Source organism: Mixophyes fleayi, chromosome 5, assembly GCF_038048845.1.
Source record: "Mixophyes fleayi isolate aMixFle1 chromosome 5, aMixFle1.hap1, whole genome shotgun sequence".
In the NCBI taxonomy this organism is placed as follows: Eukaryota; Metazoa; Chordata; class Amphibia; order Anura; family Limnodynastidae; genus Mixophyes; species Mixophyes fleayi.
The window spans coordinates 163,850,831-163,874,650 of NC_134406.1; the positions used below are offsets into that span (position 1 = coordinate 163,850,831).

Below are 23,820 nucleotides of genomic sequence, written 5' to 3' on the forward strand. Positions count from 1 at the left end.
CATGTCACATATATAAAGTGATATAACGTGTCACCCGATACTAGGCAGCAGAACTATTTGGCTATCGGAATAGCAGACAAACTGGTGGGTGCCTCTGAGCCACCTCTACTACATTTGATGCAATGCACTGAGAGATTATTAGAAGGTAGTCAGATTGATTTACACTAACTAACTGCACCCTATATACCACAGATAGACTCAGGACCACAAAACATTATAGCCTGGGATTATATGGTCATTGCAAACAGGAAAGGAGAGACGAGATGCCATTGATGTGTTCGTTTTTTGGATAAATGAAAGATGGAAAAAAGAAATCATTAAAATATCTTGACACTGGCCTATAGTTACTGATATTGAGGCACACTAAATGAAATGTGGGCCAAAACCAAATCTATAAAAAAAACAACCAAAAAAAACAGATAACACCATTCAATTTAATCAAAAGACTGCACTGTAAGCAGTAATCACTATTCTGGTGTAGCAGAGCCACAGTGCCAGCAGTGGTCAAAGTGGTACAATATACATGATTGAAAACAATCAGACATAAGAATATTTCTATTTAAACATATATAAATAAATCATATGGCATTTTAAGTGTACCGGTCACCTACATAAAACTGTAGATTAAACAGATATCCAAAGAGACATCATATTAATTGTCTGTTCAGTTCAGTGAATATAGCCAATTTATAGGCAGGTATAAATATTCATAAACATCAATTTAAGTGTGAAAATCTCAGGTATTGGCGGATCTCCTGGGAAAATATCTGAGATATCATCAGAATGAAGGAAGTGTGTCGGCTTTCAGCAAATTAGCTCTGCACAATCACATGAGCTGACACAAGGCTTCTGCTTTCTCTGCCTACATCAGTTCTTTTGGAAAACCAACAAGTTACTTTGCATTTCAATATAACCTCGATGCAAACGGCACCCAAATTTATCCATCCTCTCTGGATCTTTCACCAACTGCATTGTCCATATACGTTGGCGTGTGTTACAGAATGTATTTCTGCCTTTTTATCTTGGATATCCTCACGCCGCCTCAAACTAAAACTTTCGAAAATGAGCTAATTATTTTTGCACCAGTCTATGAAGCTAATTGCCTCCAATCTCTATTTCTGTTGACAACGCAACAAAGTCTCAAACTTGGTTTCTAAGTGTCATCCTTGACTCAGAACTGTCCTTTTTTCCCCACATCCTATGTGTATTCAAATCTGTTACAGAGCCCAGAATATTCATATATCTTATGCAAGACGCTGCAAGAATTTTAATTCATGCATTCAATCTCCCACATTGACTATCCCTCCTTACTGGTCATTTTTTCACTTCTACAATCTATTTTGAATGCAGCAGCAAGACTAATTTTCCTCACAACATGTTCTTCTTCTGCTTTTGGCTTTGCAAGTCCTTAAATTTGGTTACCTGTATTTTAGAAAATCCAATATAACTTATTTCTACTAACATACGAAGCCATTAACAAAACTGCACCAACGTACATCCCAATTATAAAGCGCTATGGAAGTTGCTGGCGCTATATAAATAAATGTTGTTGATGATGATGATCTTTTCACTTGCTTCAAAATATCTCTCAAATTGACCCCTCCTCTCTGCCCAAGATCTGATTCTTTCATTTGATCTAATTAACTGCACTCATTCCTGGTTACAGGACTTTTCTTTTTTCAGACAATACTGACCCAATACATAATTTAGATAGTTCCCAAATTATTTTTCAAGTAAGTAGTGGACAGAGAGTGGGGGCACTTTTATATGTTACATACTCAATAATGGCATGTTTGTTGTACATTGCATTTAACTCAGGTTGTACAATTAATGTTAGATTTTTCAAAACAGCTTGAACAGGTATACTTTGGGGATATCTGCTCATCAGTAATTGAGTAAAAAGAAGTGTCAGTCACGTGGTTTAATTATTTTCCAAAATGGGACGATGTGCAAGTACAGTAAATCTATAGGAAGAAGATATCTATTTGTATTTTAATTAGGGTGCATCAACCTACTACATAAAGACCAGCAGCACATTTTATTTGGGGACTTTGTGGTATGTAAACATCTGCAAATGCACAAATAAAAGGTGTATTAAAAAGTCACATAAGAGGACACATTTGAAGTTATGGACTAATTCTGCTCCTGGGATTTATTATATAAAAAGCTGTGCACAAAATAACATTAAAAAGATATGGGATTTCCCCATGGAACACAACCTAATAAGAGCAATAATCAGGGTCAGTTGTTTGATTTAGCTAAAATTCAAGCTCAGTTGTTTACACGTCTTGATATAATAAAAAAAATGTCCTGAAAAGATCAGGCAAGAAAAAATGCTTTCGATCAGTCTGGAAAGGTGTACAAAGCCTTTTGTAAGGGTCTGGAACTTCAACAAGCCACAAACACAGTCAAATTGTCCAAATTGGTAAATAAATATTTCTTCCCACTGGTGGCGGAGTAAGGCTAGGTACACACTACAGAAAATTTCTCCTGATGCTATATCATTATTTATTTTACCAATGACTGAAAAAAAAAGTCCCGATCAGCATGTCCATTCATGTGTACACACTAAACACGCTTTACAAGATTTACATTAAGATTTGTGCTCTTCATCTGACATAACCTTTGGTTAAAAAGATTGTGACTCTGCACACTCCATAGGAGACCTATGGACACTGTCGGTCATGAGTGCATACAAACTGCAGAATTCCATCCTCGAATGAGATCTTTAGTCCAGTTTAAAAATCAAACGATATGATGTGCTTTGGAACGATATGATGTGCTTTGGAACGATATGATGTGCTTTGGAACGATATGATGTGCTTTGGAACAATAATCATTCAGCGCTGCAGCGATACACTATGCGATATCGGGCCGAACTTTCGTTTATCATGTAAATGGCCTGGTAATCGGCTGAAATACCTGTATTGTGTACTCAGCCTAAGACTTAAGGTACAAAACCTCATCTACATTGGTTAAGGTCAGTGGTCATGTCTCCACCATTAGAAAGACACTAATCGGATCTCTGGCAGAAAGGTGGAAACTGCTGCTCAGTAATACAAACATGATGCTCTGATTAAGTTAGTCAAGATTCACTTAAGTGAAACTTTTTTTTCAACATGGATCCTCTTATATCTATATAGAAAACCATCACTGCATAACATTGTTTGTCTCTTATACAAATATGGTTGTAGTGTCATTATTTGGGTGTGCTTTTTACATCAGTATAAGGCTAAATTGCAATCATTGATGGAACTATGAATTATTTTCATTATGAGAGGATACTACAAGAGAATGTCAGTTTATCAGTCCATGATCTGAAAAACAGCTAAGTCAAGTAGCTAGACAATGACCCAAATTACACAAACAAGTCTGCATTAGAATAGTTGAAGTTTAAGAAACCTTGAGTTTGAGTTTGGAATGGCTAACCTGAAACTAGCAGATCATACTGAAATGCTTACAAATGTCAAAGGGTTGACACATTCATGCAAAAAAAAAAAACAAGGTCACAAATTCTTCCTCAGCACAGTGAGTGAATGATCAATAATTACAGTTAATGTTAAGTTTCAGTTATTGCTGCTAAAGGCTGTGTAACCAATCACAGCGTTCAAGGGAACAATTACTTTTTGTAAAAGGACACAATGTGTTACATAATAAATAAAATAAGCATCAAAAAATGTCTGTTTTTATTCGGTCAGTTCAATTTAAATAATATTTTGATTAATGGTCTAATATTCAATAGGAAAAACCAGCAGTAATTCAGAAAAATCCTACAGACACAAAGGTTTTTTCTCAGTGTGTACTCTCAGGTACCTTAGATGATCAGAGACTTAGGCAAACAATCAATAGCATTGTGGTGGACCAGAATACATATCATAGTATTGAGAGGAAACAAGCTATACCTAAAAAAATGGCAAGGAATTGACTTTTTAGTATGCATTAAAGACTGCAAGGTTCATATAAAATGCATGAAAGTGCTGTTTTTTTTCCTGTAGGTTGTGTGTTTGTGTGGTTATTGTAGTTTTTTTTATAACTAGTAGATGTCTTCTTTTTTTTTTTAAACCAATAAAAATGTTTTGTAAAATGATTACATGTAAAATACAGTATGACTTTTTAAATTTTGATAATACAAATGTTTGAAATAACAGTTAAGCATATTTCTTGATTTCTGGAATTGTTTAATTGTGTACTTGTAGAACATGAACTAAGAAAAAGATATTGCCTCTGGCTGTGAATTGTACATTACATGCTAAAAATTAAATTTGCAGGTCAAGCCCATAGAGGGTTCTATAGAATCAAATCTATTTCATGTTTAATTTCATGGGGACCTTTGCAACAGCGGCAAAAGTGTAAAAGCAATTAATAAACTTAGCCCATCTATTTCTCAGAGGCAAATGGATGACACCATTACTGGATTACACATTATTTCACTAATCTATTTTCCGAGGTTATTAACTCTAAATATCCTGAACAAGCAATAAAAACTTTTATTCTAAAAGTAGAAAACAATACAAAAAATATATGCAATACTGAAGAGAGATACTGTAAACGAAAACAAGTAGTGTTGAAGTTTAATAATTGGACGAAGGTGGTAGTCAATAATCTCTATACACTTCAATCAGTTGCAACAATTAATTACATGAGTTCGGTATCATTCTGTTCGCAACCGCATGATAACATTTCCAGTACTGTTTATGAAGTGTTCACACATTGCAAATGCTAGTTATAGCCAATATCAGTATTCATATACCAGATATCAAGATCAGAAATGTGATAAAAGAATCAGTTTATACAGGTCTAGAGGTAGGAGCCTGAAGGAGGACATCTGGCCACCTCAAAGAACAATGACCAGAGGAATCAACCAATGGACCGCAGAGTTCTTGGGAGGTCATGACCCATCAACATATGAATGTGGACCTTAATATTGTAACTGTGCAACTTTGTGATGTCCCTGCTTTTTATGACTGTACAGTGTATACATTGTTCACATCTGGCTTTGGAAACCACAGCGTTCTAATTGAAGCTTATGTTGGAACCATCTGCGCAAGTGTATGCATGCAATACTTTGCCCTGTAACCTAGTTTGCAAATAAAACCTTTGTGCTTAGGAACCACAGCAATCACATTGGAGAATCTTTATTTTATATGATACATATAGACATAACAGTAGGTAAAGGCAATGCTATCACTAACACTCCAATCATCTAAGAGTGAGAAACGACAGGGTTGTTATAGAAATAAGCAACTGCAGCCACTATATAGTAAAAATTGATATTAACAGATTTATTAATGACAATAAAAAGTATAATCTGCATTACCAGTGAGAAAATAATAAAATCAGAACATGAAACAATATGTCCATAAATTATGGAATTGTATTCTGACAGAAAATCTGCTAATTATATAAAAAAAAAGCATATAGTACATAAAATAATAGTAATAGTAGTAAAGGTTACATTACAAATTAATGACTAAAAAATATATATATTTTTTAATATATTTATTCTATTTAAGGTGTTAAATACCTGAATGTAAATTATTTAATCTTGGAGGTAACTAGATAATTAAAGGGGTTTTAAACATATTAATTAAAATAATATAATGTAGAAAAGAGGTGAAAAGTCTGTTACTATTTTGTGTAAATAAAGAGATTCTGAAAAATTATATATATTTCTGAAGTTCTCTTTATTGTCACTCTTTAAATAGTTTACAGACCATGAAGTGTTTCTAAATTATATTCTCCTAACTAATCAATACAAAATAAATAAAAAAAATTTGATTATCCAATTTACTTCAAGATAAAAGGTGGTGGCTGGTGTATCAATTATACAATAAAGTAGAACAAAACATTACTTATTCAGTGAATAAGAAGTAAAATAAGCAACCACTTATGAATTTATTTAATACTGCAATTTGGCTGCTCATTACTATCACTGCTTGAAAAAAGGCCACTATCCCGAACTGCACTGCAAACATACATTAAGTAACTGCCTGTGACCATGTCAGTTGCAGTATGATTACAATGAACTGACTCCATATCGGAACATCGGAGGAGCAGAGTTATGTGTTTACAACTAATTAGTGCTATGGGAAAAGTGTAACAAATATTGTACATTTCATCAACAACAATTGCATCAATCAAGTAACCCAGCGGTGTAAAACCAGGCATTACGGTGCACCCTGTGTCTCTTTTGGGTATTGACTTTCTAGGCATCTGGAACTAAAAATCCTATAGGATACTTTTTTGCAACAGTGTTACATACTGCAAACAGATACTTTGTACTCTATCAGTTGACTGAATAATCATTTACCTACAGTTATTGAAGACCTTGACTTGGACAACATGTTTTTTTAGAACTTTTTTTAATTGATTTTTTTTGCTACATTTTTATGTGTCACGTATATTTGTGTGGCATAAATTGAACATTATAGTGTCACATCACTTAAGTCTTATTATTCACTCTATCATTGACTGCGCTTTTAAACAACAAATTATTTTAATTGCTGCTGGTTTTTTATTTTTATTATTATATGGTTTACTTAATCCTTTTTGGAAAATAGACATTCTCTTTTACTTTTGCCATATTACAAAATCAGCATTTATTGACATATTAAAACAGTCTCCTCTACTTTGTTTCAGAATATGAACCCAGCCTTTGTTGACATATTATATTATGTGCTGTTTTTATTTCATGTGGAGCTGTAAATAATTTTCTTTTTCATTGTGATTAATAAATCTGTGTTATTTATGGATTAACAATTTAATTATTTCTGTACTGTACATTGTGGGCAATGTTGCTTATTTCTATAATTACCCCAAAATTGATGATTCTGATAACAATTTAAAAATGGTAAATTCCTTCTTTCCTAAGGCTACGGTCAAAATGTCAGTCTCAACAGTGAGAAAAAGGTCAGCTATGATTCAATAACACTTCCTTATGAGCAAGTGATTAACACAGCTCTCTCGTATTCCCTGATCAATTACAGTTCATTTCAAATTATCATCAGCATTTTAATCTCACAAATTGTTTGCATAGTTAAGTTCAATGTCTAAGTAACACAACATGAAATCTGAAGCTGTCAGTTATACATCAGCAGGGGAGACTGTCTTGAATGCTTTGAATTGAAAAATTGGGATGTTGTTCTCATAGTGGGGAACCTTATTAAATCGATCAATGACCCACTTTCCAAACTCAACTCTTTAACCTCTCATTTTCAGCTTTCCTCTTTGGGTAAATACTCTTCACTCACAAAGATGAATAATCTTTTGCTCTCATTTGTTTACTCGAATCTGTTCGTTTGCTAACCTGACTAATTACCCTTTACCTTTCATTACCTTCATTTGATGCTAGAAAGGAATAAATTAGAAGTATTAGCGCTTAGCCCAATATATTACAAGAAAGAAGTCCCAATATATTCATGTTGAGTAGTTGCAAAGACTGTATATATGCACAGTGAAAAGACACCATACAAAACTATATCAGCAACCTAGTCCCATCTTCCAACACCACCAAATATATAAACTTCAACCTTAAAACAACCAGGTTTGTGCACAGACAAGCACTGAAACACTTTGTGGCTTCCCCCCACACTGTGAGAGCTGTAACAAGAAAAATCAGGAAAGGAGGAATGCACTCAATGCGTTTTCAAACTCCAGTCTTCTCTTATCCAAAGCTTTGTGTGTACAGTACTCAATAGATTCTATTTATTTCACACCACTAATATAAAAATGAGATTCTGTACATGTTATAGGCTATATAAAAAAAAACTATATCTTTAAAATTGCAGGACTGTTGTGTTGCTAAACTCATTCATATAGCATTAAAGATACATTCCACACATTCTAATACGTAAATGTAGTTATATTTATAATAAATGATTGCATGTAATCATTTTTATGATCTATGATTGCATTCCATCATTAAACTGGATGCACAAGAAAAAAGCTGCTTTATTTTAACTCTGCCTGGAAGATAAAAGCACCACTTTACTAACTTTCCTATACATGTGATAAAATTACAATTTGTGGACCAGCTAATCCATATTACTCCATGCATGAGAGAGACCTTTACACCTTACATATCTGCATTTATTAATATGAAACTGAAGTTTTATACGGATTCCTCAGTCAAGCTGTAGTAAATTCTATAGCAATAAAAAGATGCCCCTGGCGGATAAATTACAATATAAAGTCTCAGAATACTGTGCAGCAAGCCGTGTTTTATGATCAGTATTTATATGCACACATCTATTTTTGAATGGTTTAGTCCTTTTTTTTTTACCAGTTAAACAGTTATAAGAGGCTCATTACATCAAAGGTATGTGTGCCATTTTCTGATACAAAAGACAAGGAAATCCTGGAACTCATGGCTGCTCACCTGGCAGGTTTAGGATAGTTGTGCACATGATAGTATTTTGTTAAGGATGTAATTCACACCATCATCAGGAAGGTGATTTAAAAATAAACCAGAGGGAAAGTAACAGGGCAAAGCCTATTACTCTCGGGTATCACCTAGTTATTACAAGCAGCTGCTAAAGAGCGATTACAGCTCTATTCATTTTGGGTCGAGGGTTGCTCTGCGAAATTGAGACTGTGTTTTTTTCACCAATTACTATCAAATGGCTATTTTTTATGAACAGAGGATTTTAAAGAAAAAAAAATGAAGGTAGCCCAGTGACCCAGTCCCAAGGGAGCCCATTATAGGACCGACCCGGGGGCAGATGTCCCCGTGCCCACCAACCCAGCCAGCCTCTGTAATGATATATTACCTATGAATATCCGTCCATAAAGCTTGGTTAAAATTACCCATGAGACATTTGTTATTTGTTTAATTCAAGTAGCATATAAATTATAGATGTTTGGAACACAAATTTGTGAAAGGATTGTTTTTTTGCTTTTTAAAAAAGTCCTATCTCTCTGTTCAGTACAGTACAGGACTTGAGTCATCTGGTTTAGACATTTTCCAGCTTTGGCTATGGAACAACTCACCATGACTATGAAAATGCTATCCTACTGATTTAAATACAACAACCTATTCAGGGCTCTTAACCTTAATGCGTAGTTAACAAAAATCCTGTTCTCCCCTATAGGCAGAAAACTCAGGAAACAGTGGTATAAATCCCAATTGTTTTCCCCAATATAGCCTGTTTGTGGGTTCAAAACACAGCCAATTATTGTGGCTTTACTTTCAATAGATTAGTTTTAAATTGATTTAACAATATATGTAAAAATAATAATAAAAAATCAACCCTATTGCTAAAAGGTAAATTAAATAGCATTCACTTGAACACTTGGCTAAGAAGAAAACATTTAGATGTACTTGTACTAAAGCAGATTACATGACTGCTTTAATTATAAGTACAGAAAATACACTGAATCATATAAATGAGTCCAACCCTCTACATAAGCAATATAACAATGACAAATAACTCATTATTTAAAAATCATATTTCTTAGACACTCTTGAAGGTTGTAAACTTAGAAAGCTTTGCACTACTTTCATATCTTAATCCTCTGAATAATTCTGTCATTGGTAAATTACTTGTGCATGATCCAAAAATGTAATACTACAAAGCTAAACTTCTCTCTTGGAACCCCATTCTAAATTTTGACAGACATTTATTATCGCTCTTATGTTCCCTTGGTTTGAAGTAGGTGGGTTGTATATTCTATAGACTGTATTATCTTTAAAATATTTTAAAATGTAGCATGTACAATAAGACATATATCAAATCTAAGATATGAAGTGGACAAGAAGTTTAAATATTATCCAGAGGGTGGTAACTTAAAAGATAATTACAGTTTAAGCAACCTCCTTAGAAAGTACTTAGCAATTCCCTTCCAGTTTAATAGGATGCTGCCCATGGAACCCCTTTACTCAATATTGTGGGTTCTTTGGATGAAATCAGGACTCTACAAAAGGAAAACCTAAACTTCTGCATATGCTGCAGTCTAGCAATATTTCATATCTACTCCCCATTCACATACGCAAAGTCCCTGTCAAAGGGCCCCATCGAATCTAGTCCTGAATGGACTAGATTTGATGGGCCCTGAATGTCCTGAATGTCTTTTTATCATAAATTCAGTTCACTAATTGTTGTTATATTCTGCCAATTGTGTAATACATCCCATCATCAGTAGTACTCATTGATTGTTGATCTGTGTATTTCACAGATTAGCACTAGATTATGTGCCTTCGGAATACCTGTTGCTTACATAATGCGTTTTTATAGTCTCTTACTTGCACACACATGTTCAGTGCTAGCTAGTGGCACACATCTCTGTAGTTTTTAAAAGAAAGACTGTGCTGTGTCAGTCATCACTATCAGTCGGTACTTACACCATACACTTTAACTTGTGCAAATGATAAGGCTAAAACCAAGCACACTTACGATAAACCCAAAGCTTGAACTGGCCACATCCTTGTCGGAACGCCATTGGCACTCTTACTGTACATGGCCTACATTAATACGCCCCTTCCCTCCCCTATTCCCCCCAAGTCATAGGCTGTCGAAAGTGTAATTTCCATTTGACATGAATTGCCTGCAATTGCATTCACTAGCAGAAGGTCAGTTTCTGAGCATGCACAGAGGTATATTATGTAAGATACGCTACGCAAATAAACGTATGACTGCACAAGTTCAAAGAGCGCATATTGTTCAATCTGTCTGCATTTGCATGTGTGTATCATCACTACCTTTAAGTGGGGTATAATGGCTCTTTTAAAGCTCTCATTGAGCAGTAAACACTCCAAATTCTAAAGACACTGCAAGATGCCTATACCTGCTGAAATCCTTTGACCTACATTTATGAGCTAACACTCTTATCCACTCCCCAGCTGACCTGTGGTGAACCCAATGAACTGGATCAACACTCAGCCTACAACCATGTAGTCCTGATACAAAGAAAGCGGTCAGTAGGAACGCACCACAGTAACTAGCAAAGAGGTGATATAGTAGCTATACACACCACCCAGGTGCCAGTCAAGGAGCCTGGCGGTGGCAGCAACTATGTAAAAAAAGTCTTCCACAGACAGGGTGGCAGAGTAAAGCCATCCTATCACATCATTTTAGTCAAATTATATGTTCAACTGCACAAATCCACATAGAATATAGCTGGAGATCTACCCATTTATCCATCCCAGTCATTTTACCGAAGGAAAACCATATCTGCCAGATGAGATAAATATCTTGTGGAAACTTTCCTTGGTCATATTCTCTTTTAGAGTAGGACATGGTCCCTTTACCTCCATTTTGGTACTGATTTTTTCTTACTTTTACAGATATTTCTTCTATGTCACATCTTTTCTTTAGAAATATTGTATTGCCCTATATTTAGTCTATTTTAGTATTGCATTTAATTTGTCATTTCACTATTTTATTTATAGTCTAATAATCCTTGATTACACATTTGTATATCTGTATCCTTTATGAAATCAATAAAATACTGTAGTTCCAGTAGTAACATCTGTCATTTTCCAGAAAAAGGAGTCTATAAGTCGAACATTGTGATTGGGGTTTGGGGTATATAAATGGTGGTTTACAACAACAGCAGCAATATTGATCCTGATAAAGGGAATGTAAGGATGATAACTTGGAGATAGGATGATAAATACTATTGGACTAGTAGTGACAAGCTGCTGGTACCAGATTATCTCAATGTTAGAAGGTTCTGTATCTGATCACTAACCAGGAGTGTAGACAACTCAATCCAGTATAAACAAATGTGCAACAATATATTTTGTCCAACCTTTGCAACATCCCCATAAACGAAAAAAAAAAAAAAAATCAATATTATTTTTCTTTTTTTACATTTATATATATTCCGTAATAGATATGCACAAATTATTCTGCACAGAGAGCTATATTTACTGTATATCTGCACTAATTTATACCAGTATAAGACAACAGGATGCTAGCAATCCTGAGATAAAGTTAAATATGACTCATAAAAAGGACTTTTCCATAAAAGTAGAATGGAGAATGCAGAAGTGGTGTTAAAAACATACTTAAAACAGTGTTAAATCGCCAACATATTCTATATAATAAAAACTGTCACCACTTCATACTGTTTAAGGACACAACTGAAAATACCATGCAAGTTTCCAATAGATATGGTTTCAATTTTCTCTAATAATATCATACAAACATTACACCTCCTCTCCTTTTTATTATACTCCAAGTGCTGCTAACTGCACACAAACCTACTTATAAAACCTTTGTCAGCATTGTCCATTATGTGTTCAGTGAAAACCATTCAATTATCATGGTTTGTTCCAGTCTGTATTCTAATCCCTTTTCTTATCATGTAACATTCTTTAGAATACAGTTATGCTGCCTCAATTCTACCTTCATCTACATGTAAAGCACCCTCAGCCCCCTAAACTGTTATACCACAGGGATCATCCAGGTCTCCTTTGCTAGTGTAATATAAAATGTACAACGCAGCTTCTATTAACCAAGTAATAGAGAAAGCTTTATTCTCTGTAGGCTGAGGGGAATTGAGGACCAGTTATGCTGACCTGACAGATGTGCACAGTGAAATCTTTCTCTTCGATAGCGCTGTCTCTGTGTTTCCAAAGTGATATAAGGGAGGCCAAGGCAATGAGAATTGCTGAAAGTCCAGCGCAGGTGCTGTAGAAACAAGAGAAGCAACACATTAATCATCACATTATAGCAATACAGCCATGAAATGCATTAAATTCAGACGACACTAAATGTCCAAATGAAGTTGCTTTTGATGACTACAGCTAAAGGTTTATTGCCAACTACCAGTCTTCTAGTTGTAGAGATCAATTACATGCTTCCTTTTTGTACATATAGTAATTGAACAAACCGTAAGAAAAGATCATTATTAATTCCGCCTATTTCTCTACCACACCTGACATTGTATGTAGCCAATGTAATCTGGAGAGTGTATGCTACAAAGTGAGTAAAGTTTTGTATTCTATACAACAAAACCAATTTTGCCAATCAAGTAGTCATTTATTTGGAAAATTATACATTTGTATTTGCAATATGTGGCACATAACATTTTAAACTGCTGATACAACAGCAAAGATAATTTAAACAATGTAATTAAAATAGTGAAAGTTCAGACTCCATTAACCATTAGATGGTAATGATTAATTATAACAAACAGGTATTACAGGTTACGCATAAACAACTTATCACAGAAAGAAACACCAGCGCAGAAGGATAATATATTTATTGTAACTACTTCACATACAGATACTCCCTATTGAAGGACTCACACACCTTAAAGATGCAACTAAATCTATTCAATTTATATGACATTTAGCATGTTAGGAACCCCACGATAAAGGGCGTTACACATTATTCAGTCCCACATTGGTAGTATACTCGCATTGCATGGTTTTTTTTCGGCTATCTCCTTGACGCAAGCTATCTCACCGACGGGATAATACCCTTTTACTTGGTCTGAGCATGCAGGTATTCATATCAATTTATACTTTAGTGAACCGCTCCTGTGGCTTCATGACTAGTGCATGGTGGGAACAGTAACTACCATACCTGGTGTTCTCAGGAGGTCTGCCAACCTGTTACTTACCAGTCTCTAATCTGCTTGGCTTCCAAGATCGAACGAGTTTGGGTATCTCCAGGGTGGTATGATCGTAGTTGCTGTATTTCCATATCATGACTTAAGGCTTCTCTGTATGTGGAGCCAGGTAAGTAACAGGATGGGAGACTTCCTGAGAACAACAGGTATAGAAGTTACTGTTCCCACCATGGGCTAGTTGTGGTAAGATTCCTTAAATACATAGTCATATTTCAGCCATATATGACCACGATATGTACAACCTTTATATAATACTGTTAACATAACAACCTCTTCAATATTAGTATTCTAACCCCATTGATAATGATAAATCTATCATTTCCTATCGAGTAACCATGAATGTATAAACTTTAAATCTACTTAGACCATTATGTATGTTTATATGATTTTTTTATATGTCAATTTATATGTCTGGCATATCAACTGCAGAAATGTATATCTAATTTTTTTCATTTATATTAATTTTCTATGAAACAGTTGTTTGGTTTATAATCTGGGGTATTTCTATTGAGAAACAAATAAATGATTCACAGGTCCAAATAAAGTGGTATGTACTATGCAATGTAAAAACATATGTTAATAGATAAACTGCTTAAAACACAATAACAACACTGTTACATAAGATCAAAGCAATCATAGCCTTAATATGACAAATTGAATCCTGGCCAAATACAATCTTCATTAATAGATAGGCAAACCCTTGGCATAGGTCACCTACAGGGCCACCGAGAGGAAGGGGGAGCGGGTACTAATTACCCGTGCCCGGGCATATTGACCATTTTTTTTCTTTTCTTTTTTTTTTTTGGCTGAGGAAGGGGGGCGGGGGGGAGGGGAAATCGGTCGTTGGTGGGGGGAGCAGGGTAGTTTTAAAAAAAAACCAAAACATACCCACGTGATCGCTGCGGCGGCCTCCCTCCTCTCTGCTGCTCTGTGCTCCATTGCTCCAGACTGACTGAATGCTGGGTGTGATGTCATCATGTCACGCCCAGCATTCAGTCAGTCTGGAGAAATGGAGCACAGAGGAGCAGAAAAGACCAAAAAGAAGAGAGATGAAAAGGTAAGTGAAGGGAGGAAAACGGGGAGGAAGGGGGGGGGGGGATTGGCACAGAGAGATTAAAAAACGGGGGACCAGAACATAAAGTAGAGGAAGTTCACATACAAAAAAAGAGAAAAGCAAGTGACTGAGGGGCACTCAGAACAATGGATGAATATAAATATTTAAATAAAATACAATTTTATTGGCATGCCTTAAAAATATTGATAATGATTCACCCTATACCCAAAAGCTGGCGAAGTATTAAAAACCAAAAACAAAAACAAAAATGAATAAAATTGCAGATCCACTGCAAGCTTAGCTCGGTGGTCCTGTATTGAATAGTAAACTCTACATAGAGAGTATCGCTAATGTAGGTTGAATATATAATTAAATTGGTTTTATAGAGATTTGTATATAAGGTTCACATACAACCTGAACTTAACTCTAGTTATCTTTCAAGAAACTTGACATATTACAAATCATTGGCTGTAAAAATGGTTCAAATATGTAGAGAGAATATGGCATGACGAATCATTTGGTTTGTTGGTTACCCCATTGGGACTGTAAGTTATGTGTAATATTGAGTAAGATTTGTAGGATTAGACAAACTGGTAATGTTGGTGTTCCTTGGTACTTGTGGAGATCTATGAATGTATAGCAATAAATAGAAACAATATTTTGTAGAGAATCAGATCAGCCCTCAGACTTTGGCTATAACTATTTGATACATTTTTATAATTGATAATAGTTATCTAGGGTGACCAAAACAAATTGTAGTAGTGAGAATTATTAGTTAATATTGATAGAATTATGTATCTTCATGAGTAATCGTAATTAGTGAATATACCTAGAACATAATAAACAGGGTCTATTGTGTGTGTAGAGTGTATAGTACAATTTCACACTATTTTAACATTACAACATTATAACAATCTTGCTCGTTAGTCAAAAATAATATTTTTCAAAACATTGCCAATAAATGCTGATAAGCAACAACCATGCACACGGATCATAAGTACACAAATTAATATTGACTTTATTTCTGTTCCCCAGTTTGTGTGGAGAACTGAACTCTTTGTGTACACACTGCATTCTTTCTATACTACAATGTGGTGCTAGATGTCCTGAAAGTCAGGGGTGCTTGGACATATGTGACGCTCCGGCGAATTGAGAGCCTAGTGATTTTGATGTGTTAGCCACGCCCCAATGGCACATTTTCCACACCCCCAAATGCATGACCACACCGGCGGCGCAATTTTTTTTAGCATACTCGGCTATAAGGGGGGCCCCATGAATTTGTTGCACTGGGGCCCTGAATTCCTCTTGGCAGCCCTGGTCACCTATCCAAAATTGTAATTAAAAGGCAATGCCAATATAAGTATTCGAGTAAGAGCTCAGGGGACAAATGTCATAGTCCATCCAGCATTATGGTGGTTGGTGCAAATAAAATTCTTTAGCTGTGATAATACTATGTCATAGCTCTTCAGTAAAAAAGTGCACAGCACAAACCTACATTCCAGAGAGTCCCCACTGTAGATTGATATATCCAGAGGGGTATAGATCCTCCCGTATTAGTCCTTCATCTACCTCCCCTTGATCCGGGTGGTACATGCCGTATAAGGTCCAACGTTGGAGGAGGTTGGTCTCACATCCAGTGCAAGCTCACAAAACTCCTTCTGTTGGTCCTCTTCGTTACCTCTCCTGTCAGAGAGGCAGATGTATCTTTGAACAGTTTCCAACAGAGACTGAATAGCGGGTCACCGATGTCCGCGCATGTGCGGTCCGCCAGTCCTCGTCCCTGTGGTGTAAACTGACAGTGGGAAAGCCGCTCAAGTTTCGTTTGGCATGTAAATAGTTTGATAAGTGTGAAACAATCAAATACAACTGATCCGATGTCTGCTTGTATAATAGGGTAAAAAAGGCTGTAAATCAAACGCGTTTCTCCCCAATACAGATGGGCCATCCTCAGGGAAAAGAAGTGTAATGAATGGTTCTGTAGGACGGGGTCCTTTTTACCCCTGTGGTGCTGCCCATAAACAATCAGATTGGATCATATAGTAGAGGAGGCGTTTCCTAAACTTCTATAGTATGTAGAAGAAAACAGCATCCATAATGAATAATTCCAAACAGATAAATTCCAAAGGTCCGTACCACAAATTCTATGATGATAAAAGTGTAATCTAATATAGAAAATTACAGACATAAATGTTACTAATTACATTACTGTGCAGATGGTAATAAATGATAAATATAGAAAATAGATAATAACAATAATATGCATATAGAAGGTACCTACCATAAAACCATGTGTAGGGGTATGGAGCTAGATGTAAATAATTGAAAGGCCGGTTGCTACGCAAAGATAGCCATTGCAGCTGATGTTCCCGTAAACCTCTATCCACAATAGTTGAAACTCAAGCCCTACCTAACCTAATAGCTGAATTGGATAATCTTGGAGAATAAACAGGAAGGGATCTCAAAATCTAAGCTTCTAAAAACATGCCCAGATCAAAATAAATATTTAGGCCTTTAGGGGTCAAAGTATTTAAATTAAATATCCATTTAGCTTCTTCCTTTGAAATAAGTGCCACAAAGTCTCCTCCTCTCCATGGTTGAGATACTTTTCGAATGCCAACAAAACTTGAGTAGAGTAGGATCATGGTTATGTACCTTGTAAAAGTGAGCAGACATACTATGTGCCTGGTATTGCTTCTTGATGTTCCGCATGTGCTCTGAAATCCTTACTTTCAAATTTCATATAGTACGCCCTACATATTGAAGGTCACAATGGCACTCCAACAAGTAGATAATTCCTGAGGTGTCATAGGTCAGTCTTTCTTTGATGGTATATTTATTGCCGGTGGTATTAGAAAAGAATTGAGTGACTGGTCTAGTATTATTATTATTATTATTAATTTTTATTTATAAGGCGCCACAAGGTGTCCGTAGCGCCGTACAGGGACAAACAAATTACAATACAATGGGAGACAGCACAGTACAGTAAACAGTAAGCACAGTAACTCAATAAGCTCAATGCACAGTTAGAGAGGACGGGGAAGGGGGAGGGAGGATCCGCAAACGACGGGGCCCAAGAAGGAGGGCGCGGAAGACAGGGAGACCCCCAGGTGGAGGAGGGAGCGAGAGTGGACGTGGGATGGAGGAGAGCTAAGTAGCTGGAGAGCAGAGTTAGAAGTGGTGGAAACAGGAAAAGAGATGGCCCTGCTCAGAGGAGCGTACAATCTAAGGGGAGGGGTGGACAGACAGAGAGACGCAGGGGAGAGAGGGAGAGTAGGGGGACGGAGGCAGAAGATAAGGTAGGAAGTTAAGTGGGAGACAAAAAGGCTTTAAGAAAAAGGTGAGTTTTTAGGGCCCGTTTGAAACTGAACAGATTAGGGGAAGTTCTGATGGAGGGAGGGAGCTTGTTCCAGTGGAGGGGGGCAGCGCGGGCGAATTATTGGATACGCACATGGGAGGAGGTTTTAAGGGGGGTAGAGAGGCGACGGTCAGAGGCAGAACGGAGAGGGCGGGATGGAGCATGAATAGAGAGGAGGATGGAGATGTAGGGTGGAGTGGAGTTGGCGAGGGCCTTGTAGGTGAGTGTGAGGAGCTTGAAGAGGATTCTGAAGGGGAATGGGAGCCAGTGAAGGGCTAGGTAGAGGGGGGAGACAGAGGAGGAGCGGCGAGAAAGGAAAATAAGCCTAGCGGCAGCGTTAAGAACAGATCGAAGGGGAGCGAGATGAGAGTGGGGGAGGCCAGTGAGGAGAAGGTTGCAGTAGTCCAGGCGGGAGATGATCAGAGAGTGGATAAGGCATTTGGTGGCATCTTGGGAGAGGAAGGGCCGGATGCGAGCAATGTTACGCAGCTGGAAGCGGCAGGATTTAGCAAGAGAGAGGATGTGGGGGCCAAAGGAGAGAGAGGAGTCGAGGATGACACCAAGGCAGCGAAGTTGGGGGACAGGGGAGATAGAGGTGGTGTTGACAGTGATGGAGAGGTCAGAAGGGGAAGAGGTATGAGAGGGAGGAAAAACTATGAGCTCAGTTTTGGCAAGGTTAAGTTTGAGGAATCGAGAGGACATCCAGGAGGAGATGGCAGAGAGGCAGGCGGACACCCTAGAGGAGGGAGGGAGAGAGATCAGGAGAGGAGAGGTATAGTTGAGTGTCATCAGCGTAAAGGTGGTAGCTGAAGCCGAAGGAGCTGATGAGTTCACCCAGGAAGGAGGTGTATAGCGAGAAGAGTAAGGGTCCCAGAACAGAGCCCTGAGGGACCCCGACTGGAAGGGTGGATGGGGGGGGGGGGAGAGAGACCCAGAGGTGGTGACAGAGAAGGATCGGTGAGTAAGGTAAGAGGTGAACCAGAACAGGACTGGGCCGGAGAGGCCGAAAGACTGGAGGGTGTGAAGGAGGAGGGGGTGGTCAACGGTGTCGAAGGCTGCAGAAAGGTCAAGGAGGATGAGAAGGGAGAAGTGGCCCCTGGCTTTAGCAGAGAGGAGGTCAATGGTGACTTTAGCCAGGGCAGTTTCAGTGGAGTGGAGGGGGCGGAAACCAGACTGGAGAGAATCAAGGAGGGAGTGTTCAGAAAGGTAGGAGGTGAGACGGCTGCAGATGAGCCTCTCGAGAATTTTGGAGGCAAAGGGGAGAAGGGATATGGGGCGATAGTTCGAGAGAGAAGTGGGGTCGAGATTAGGTTTCTTAAGAATGGGGGATACGAGAGCATGTTTGAAGGAGGAGGGGAAGATGCCAGTGGAGAGGGAGAGATTAAAGAGGTGAGCGAGGTGGGAGCAGGTGGTGGGGGAAAGGGAGCGAGGAAGGTGGGAGGGGATGGGATCCAGGGGACAGGTAATGGGGGGGGAGGATGAAATGAGAGAGTGGACTTCCTCGCCGGTGAGGGGGCGGAAGGAGTGGAGGGGAAGGTGGTTGGGGGGGAGGATGGAAGAGTGGGAGGGGTGGAAGAGGGAGTGGAGGAGGAGATTTCAAGTCGGATGGCCTCGATTTTAGAGGAGAAGAAGGAGGCGAAATCGGAGGCAGTCAGGGAGGAGGGAGGGGGCCAGGAGAGTGCTGAAGGTGCCGAAGAGGCGGCGGGGGTTAGAGGACTGGGAAGAGATGAGGGATTTAAAGAAAGATTGTTTAGCGAGTGAGAGGGCAGAGCTGTAGGATGAAAGGATGAATTTAAAGTGGAGGAAGTCAGCCAGGGAGCGGGATTTTCTCCAGTGACGTTCGGCGGTACGGGAGCATTTTTGGAGGAAGCGGGTAAATTTGGAGTGCCAGGGTTGGGGTTTGGAGCAGCGGGGGTGGACGTAGTGGACAGGGGCGACCGCGTCCAGAGCGGAGGTGAGGGTGTGATTGTAGAGGGAGACCGCCTGCTTGGGGCAGGCCTGGGAGGAAAGGGGAGAAAGGAGGGTATCGAGAGAGGAGGACAGAGTCAGGGTCAAGAGCATCGAGGTTGCGTATGGACAGAGTAGGTTTGGGCAGGGGGAGGGGAACAGGAGAAGAGGAGAGAGAGAAGGAGAGGAAACGGTGGTCATATAGAGGAAAGGTAGAGATGGAGAAGTCGGAGAGACTACATAGGTAGGAGAAGACAAGATAAAGGGAGTGACCAAGGCAGTGGGTAGAGGAGGAGGTCCATTGGGTGAGACCAAGGGAGGAAGAGAGGGTGAGCAGTTTGCTGGAAGCAGGGTAGGTGGGGTTGTCGATGGGGATGTTAAAGTAACCGAAAATGATCGAGGGGAGATCATTGGAGAGGTGGTGAGGAAGCCAGCTAGCAAAGTTGTCAAGGAAGAGGGAGGTGGGGCCAGGGGGGGCGGTAGATGACAGTGACGCGGAGGTGGATGTGGTAGAAGAGGCGGATGGAGTGAGCTTCAAAAGAGGAGAAGGAGAGGGAGGGTTCAGGGGGAATGACACGAAAAGTACAGGTGGAGGAGAGGAGGAGGCCCACTCCACCGCCTGGCGGAGTGGGTGAAGGAGAGACCACCATAGGAGAGGGCAGCGGGGGAAGTAGTATCAGAATCAGAGAGCCAGGTTTCAGTAACGGCAAGAAGGTTAAGGAGTTGGATAGAAAGAGGTCGTGGATAGCAGTCAGCTTGCTGCGGACGGATCTGGCATTTCAGAGGGCACAGAAGAAAGGGGGAGAGGAGAGGGGGGAAATGGAGATGAGGTTAGCAAGATGAGCAGCGTGCGGGGGAGGGCGGGGAGGAACGGGAGAGGTAGGGCGGGGGAAGAGTATGGGTATGGAGTGAGAGCGGGGAGGCATAGTAGGGAGAGAGAGTAACAGAACAGTGAGATAGTGGGGACAGTGAAAAACAGGTAAGAAAAATGGCAGTAAGACAATGACAAGGTGGAAGACAATAACAAATTAGGGCGTGGAGGGCATGGAACAACAGTACAGTGAGATAATAAGGACAATGAAAACAGGTAAGAATGATAGCAGAACAGTGAGATAATAAGGACAGCGGATAACAGGTAAGAATAAGCAGGGAGACAATAGCAAGATGGAGGACAATAACCAATTAGGGCGTGGAAGGCAAGGAATAACAGAAGGAGAGGTAATAAGGACAATGGAAATAGCCAAGAATAATAACAGGTAAAAGTAGTTGCTGGTAAATATAAAATCAGGTAAAACAAAATAATGGCATATAAAATAATGTTTTATATGCAGTTGATGCAGATAAGCCAGGGATTCAGCAGGAGAAGGGTTAACTGACAAGCCGGGTCGGTACACAGTTGATCAGTTGATGCAGTTAAGCCAGGGATTCAGCAGGAGAAGGGTTAACTGACAAGTCGGGTCGATACACAGTAGATCAGTTGATGCAGTTAAGCCAGGGATTCAGCAGGAGAAGGGTTAACAGACAAGCCGGGTCGGTACACAGTAGATCAGTTGGTGCAGATAAGCCAGGGATTCAGCAGGAGAAGGGTTAACTGACAAGCCGGGTCGGTACACAGTGGATCAGCCGGTTTGGATAAGCCAGATAAGCCAGGGATTCAGCAGGAGAAGGGTTAACAGACAAGCCGGGTCGGTACACAGTAGATCAGTTGGTGCAGATAAGCCAGGGATTCAGCAGGAGAAGGGTTAACGGACAAGTCGGGTCGGTACACAGTAGGTCAGTTGATGCAGATAAGCCAGGGATAGATGGTATGTCCTTGTCCTTGGAGTGATGATGACACTCCTTTGTACCCCCACAATAATTTCCCACTGTCTTCACAAGTTTTTAGATAGTAGAGTTTTGCTTTGTAGTCCTACAAGCCTGGCATCTATTACAGTAGAAGAAACCTTCTTTCTGCTTTCATAACAAGGTTTCTTTCTTTTGAACCACATTTGTAGGAACATAACTCGTAGTCAAATACATCCTTCAAATTGGCTGCTTTCCTATAGACAACTTTAGGTCTATCTGGAAGGATTGCAGACAGTTTATCATCCTCTAGAAGAATAGACCAGCGTTTTTTCAAGATCCCTGATGAGATCCAAATCAATATATCTCATCATGAAGCTAATTTGTTCTGATGGAATATCAGTTTGAGGGTATACTCTTTCTTCCAAGTGATATTTCTCAACATATCCATAACTTGAGTAGTATCCTTGAGGTAGCTTCTCTGTTTGAAAACAACGGGTTGCAAAAATTTAACTATGTACTCTGAGGTATTGGATGTGAGGGAGCCAATGCCAGGTACTATTGGCCTCCCTGGTGGTTTTTCTAGGTTTTTATGGATCTTGGGCAGAGTGTAAATGACAGGAATTCTTGGATACCTTCTAAAAGGGAAGTCAATCCAGATTCCTCTTTGGAATGCTTCCTTGATGAGTTTATTCAGTTCTTCATCATACGCTGTGGTAGGATCGCCTTTCAATAGTTAATATGTATCACCATTCTCCAGCTGTCTCCGTATTTCATTTAGATAATTCATTTATGACAGGTAATTTCCTTAGGTCCTCTTCGACCATCTTTTGGAATGTCTCGATGTATGGGCCTTTCACATGGCTCGGATAAAATGTAGATTTATTCTTTAAATTAGTGTGTACAAACTCAGAAGCTGATGGAGTATTTGGTGCAAAAGTTTTATCTTTCATAAAGAACTTTTTCAACGTAATATTTCTGATAAACTTATGTAAATCAATATATGTATTAAATTTATTAAGATCATTACTCGGAGGAAACTTTAAGCCCTTATTCAATATATTGATCTGAGAATCAGTAAGTGCCTGCTTACTCAAATTAAAGATACCCTCCATCGTAGTAGCATTTGTGTTATTTTTGTTTACCTCCCTATTTTGGGTCTTGCTCCTGAATTTGTAGCCCCCTCTCCTCCCTCTAGTGATTCAGGCCTTAACTTTCTCTTTAGGCACTTGTTTGGGTTTGAGTATAATGGGTTCGGTGGTGTTGAATTCTTTTGGGATAATTCTAAAAAATCTCCTTCCTCTAAACTACGATTTCCACTAGAAGATGGAGGAATGTGAATGGAGAAATCTTGCGCATTAGTTATATGGTCCAAAAGATCCTGTCTGGTTCTTTCAATCTCTTTAAAAGCCTCTTTCGTTCCTTTAGAATAATTAGTCCTAGCTAGATGTTTTTGCTCACTTCTTAATTCACTCGGCCTATTTGAAATATCAAAGTGAATAGGATCCCATGGTTTATAGATCCTCCTCCTTTGACTATATGGTGGAACTTGTTTAATAAGCGGTGACTTATATGGATGACGTGGCCTTCTCCAACTATGGCGATGAGGGGAAAATTTGTGCCTATATACTGAATTTTAGTGTTGCCTCTTCCTACCTTGATGGTGTGGGGAGGTGTTCTGCCAATTTACAGAGTTGTTAGACCTTCTAGATTTATTACTATGTGGTTTAAATTCTGAAGAGGTTCTATGTAGTTGTTTTGGACATTTGGTCATTCTCCAATGCCGATAATCTGACTCGTAATTTATTATATCCCTAATATACTTTTCTTTGATATTAATCAAATCTTCTTCAGTTTTTTCTAATCTACTCCGTGTGATCTGTTCAAGATTTACAAAATCCTCTAAGTGTTCTATAGGCTTCAATTTTTGCTGTATTGCTTCTATTTCCTGATCACATTTAACTAGAGATGCCTCCCTCTCCTCTATAATCAGCCCCGTTAGACGGAAGGAGCAATCATCTAAAGTTTCATTCCATTTATGGAGAAATGTCTCATCGTCTTATTTTAAAGTGGGCATTTTTATTATCCTTAACCCTCTTTGTAT

The 23,820-nt window shown here is 38.8% G+C and overlaps 1 protein-coding gene across 2 annotated transcripts in view; it reads right to left on the reverse strand.

Annotated features, from left to right (window-relative positions):
- Positions 1–23,820, reverse strand: part of PIGN (phosphatidylinositol glycan anchor biosynthesis class N) — a 284,334-nt gene that overhangs the window by 64,110 nt on the left and 196,404 nt on the right. For both annotated transcript variants that reach the window (XM_075212942.1, XM_075212943.1), the window contains one exon: positions 12,521–12,632. In XM_075212942.1, coding sequence (XP_075069043.1) covers positions 12,521–12,632 — 112 coding nt within the window. The remainder of the gene's footprint in view (positions 1–12,520; positions 12,633–23,820) is intronic.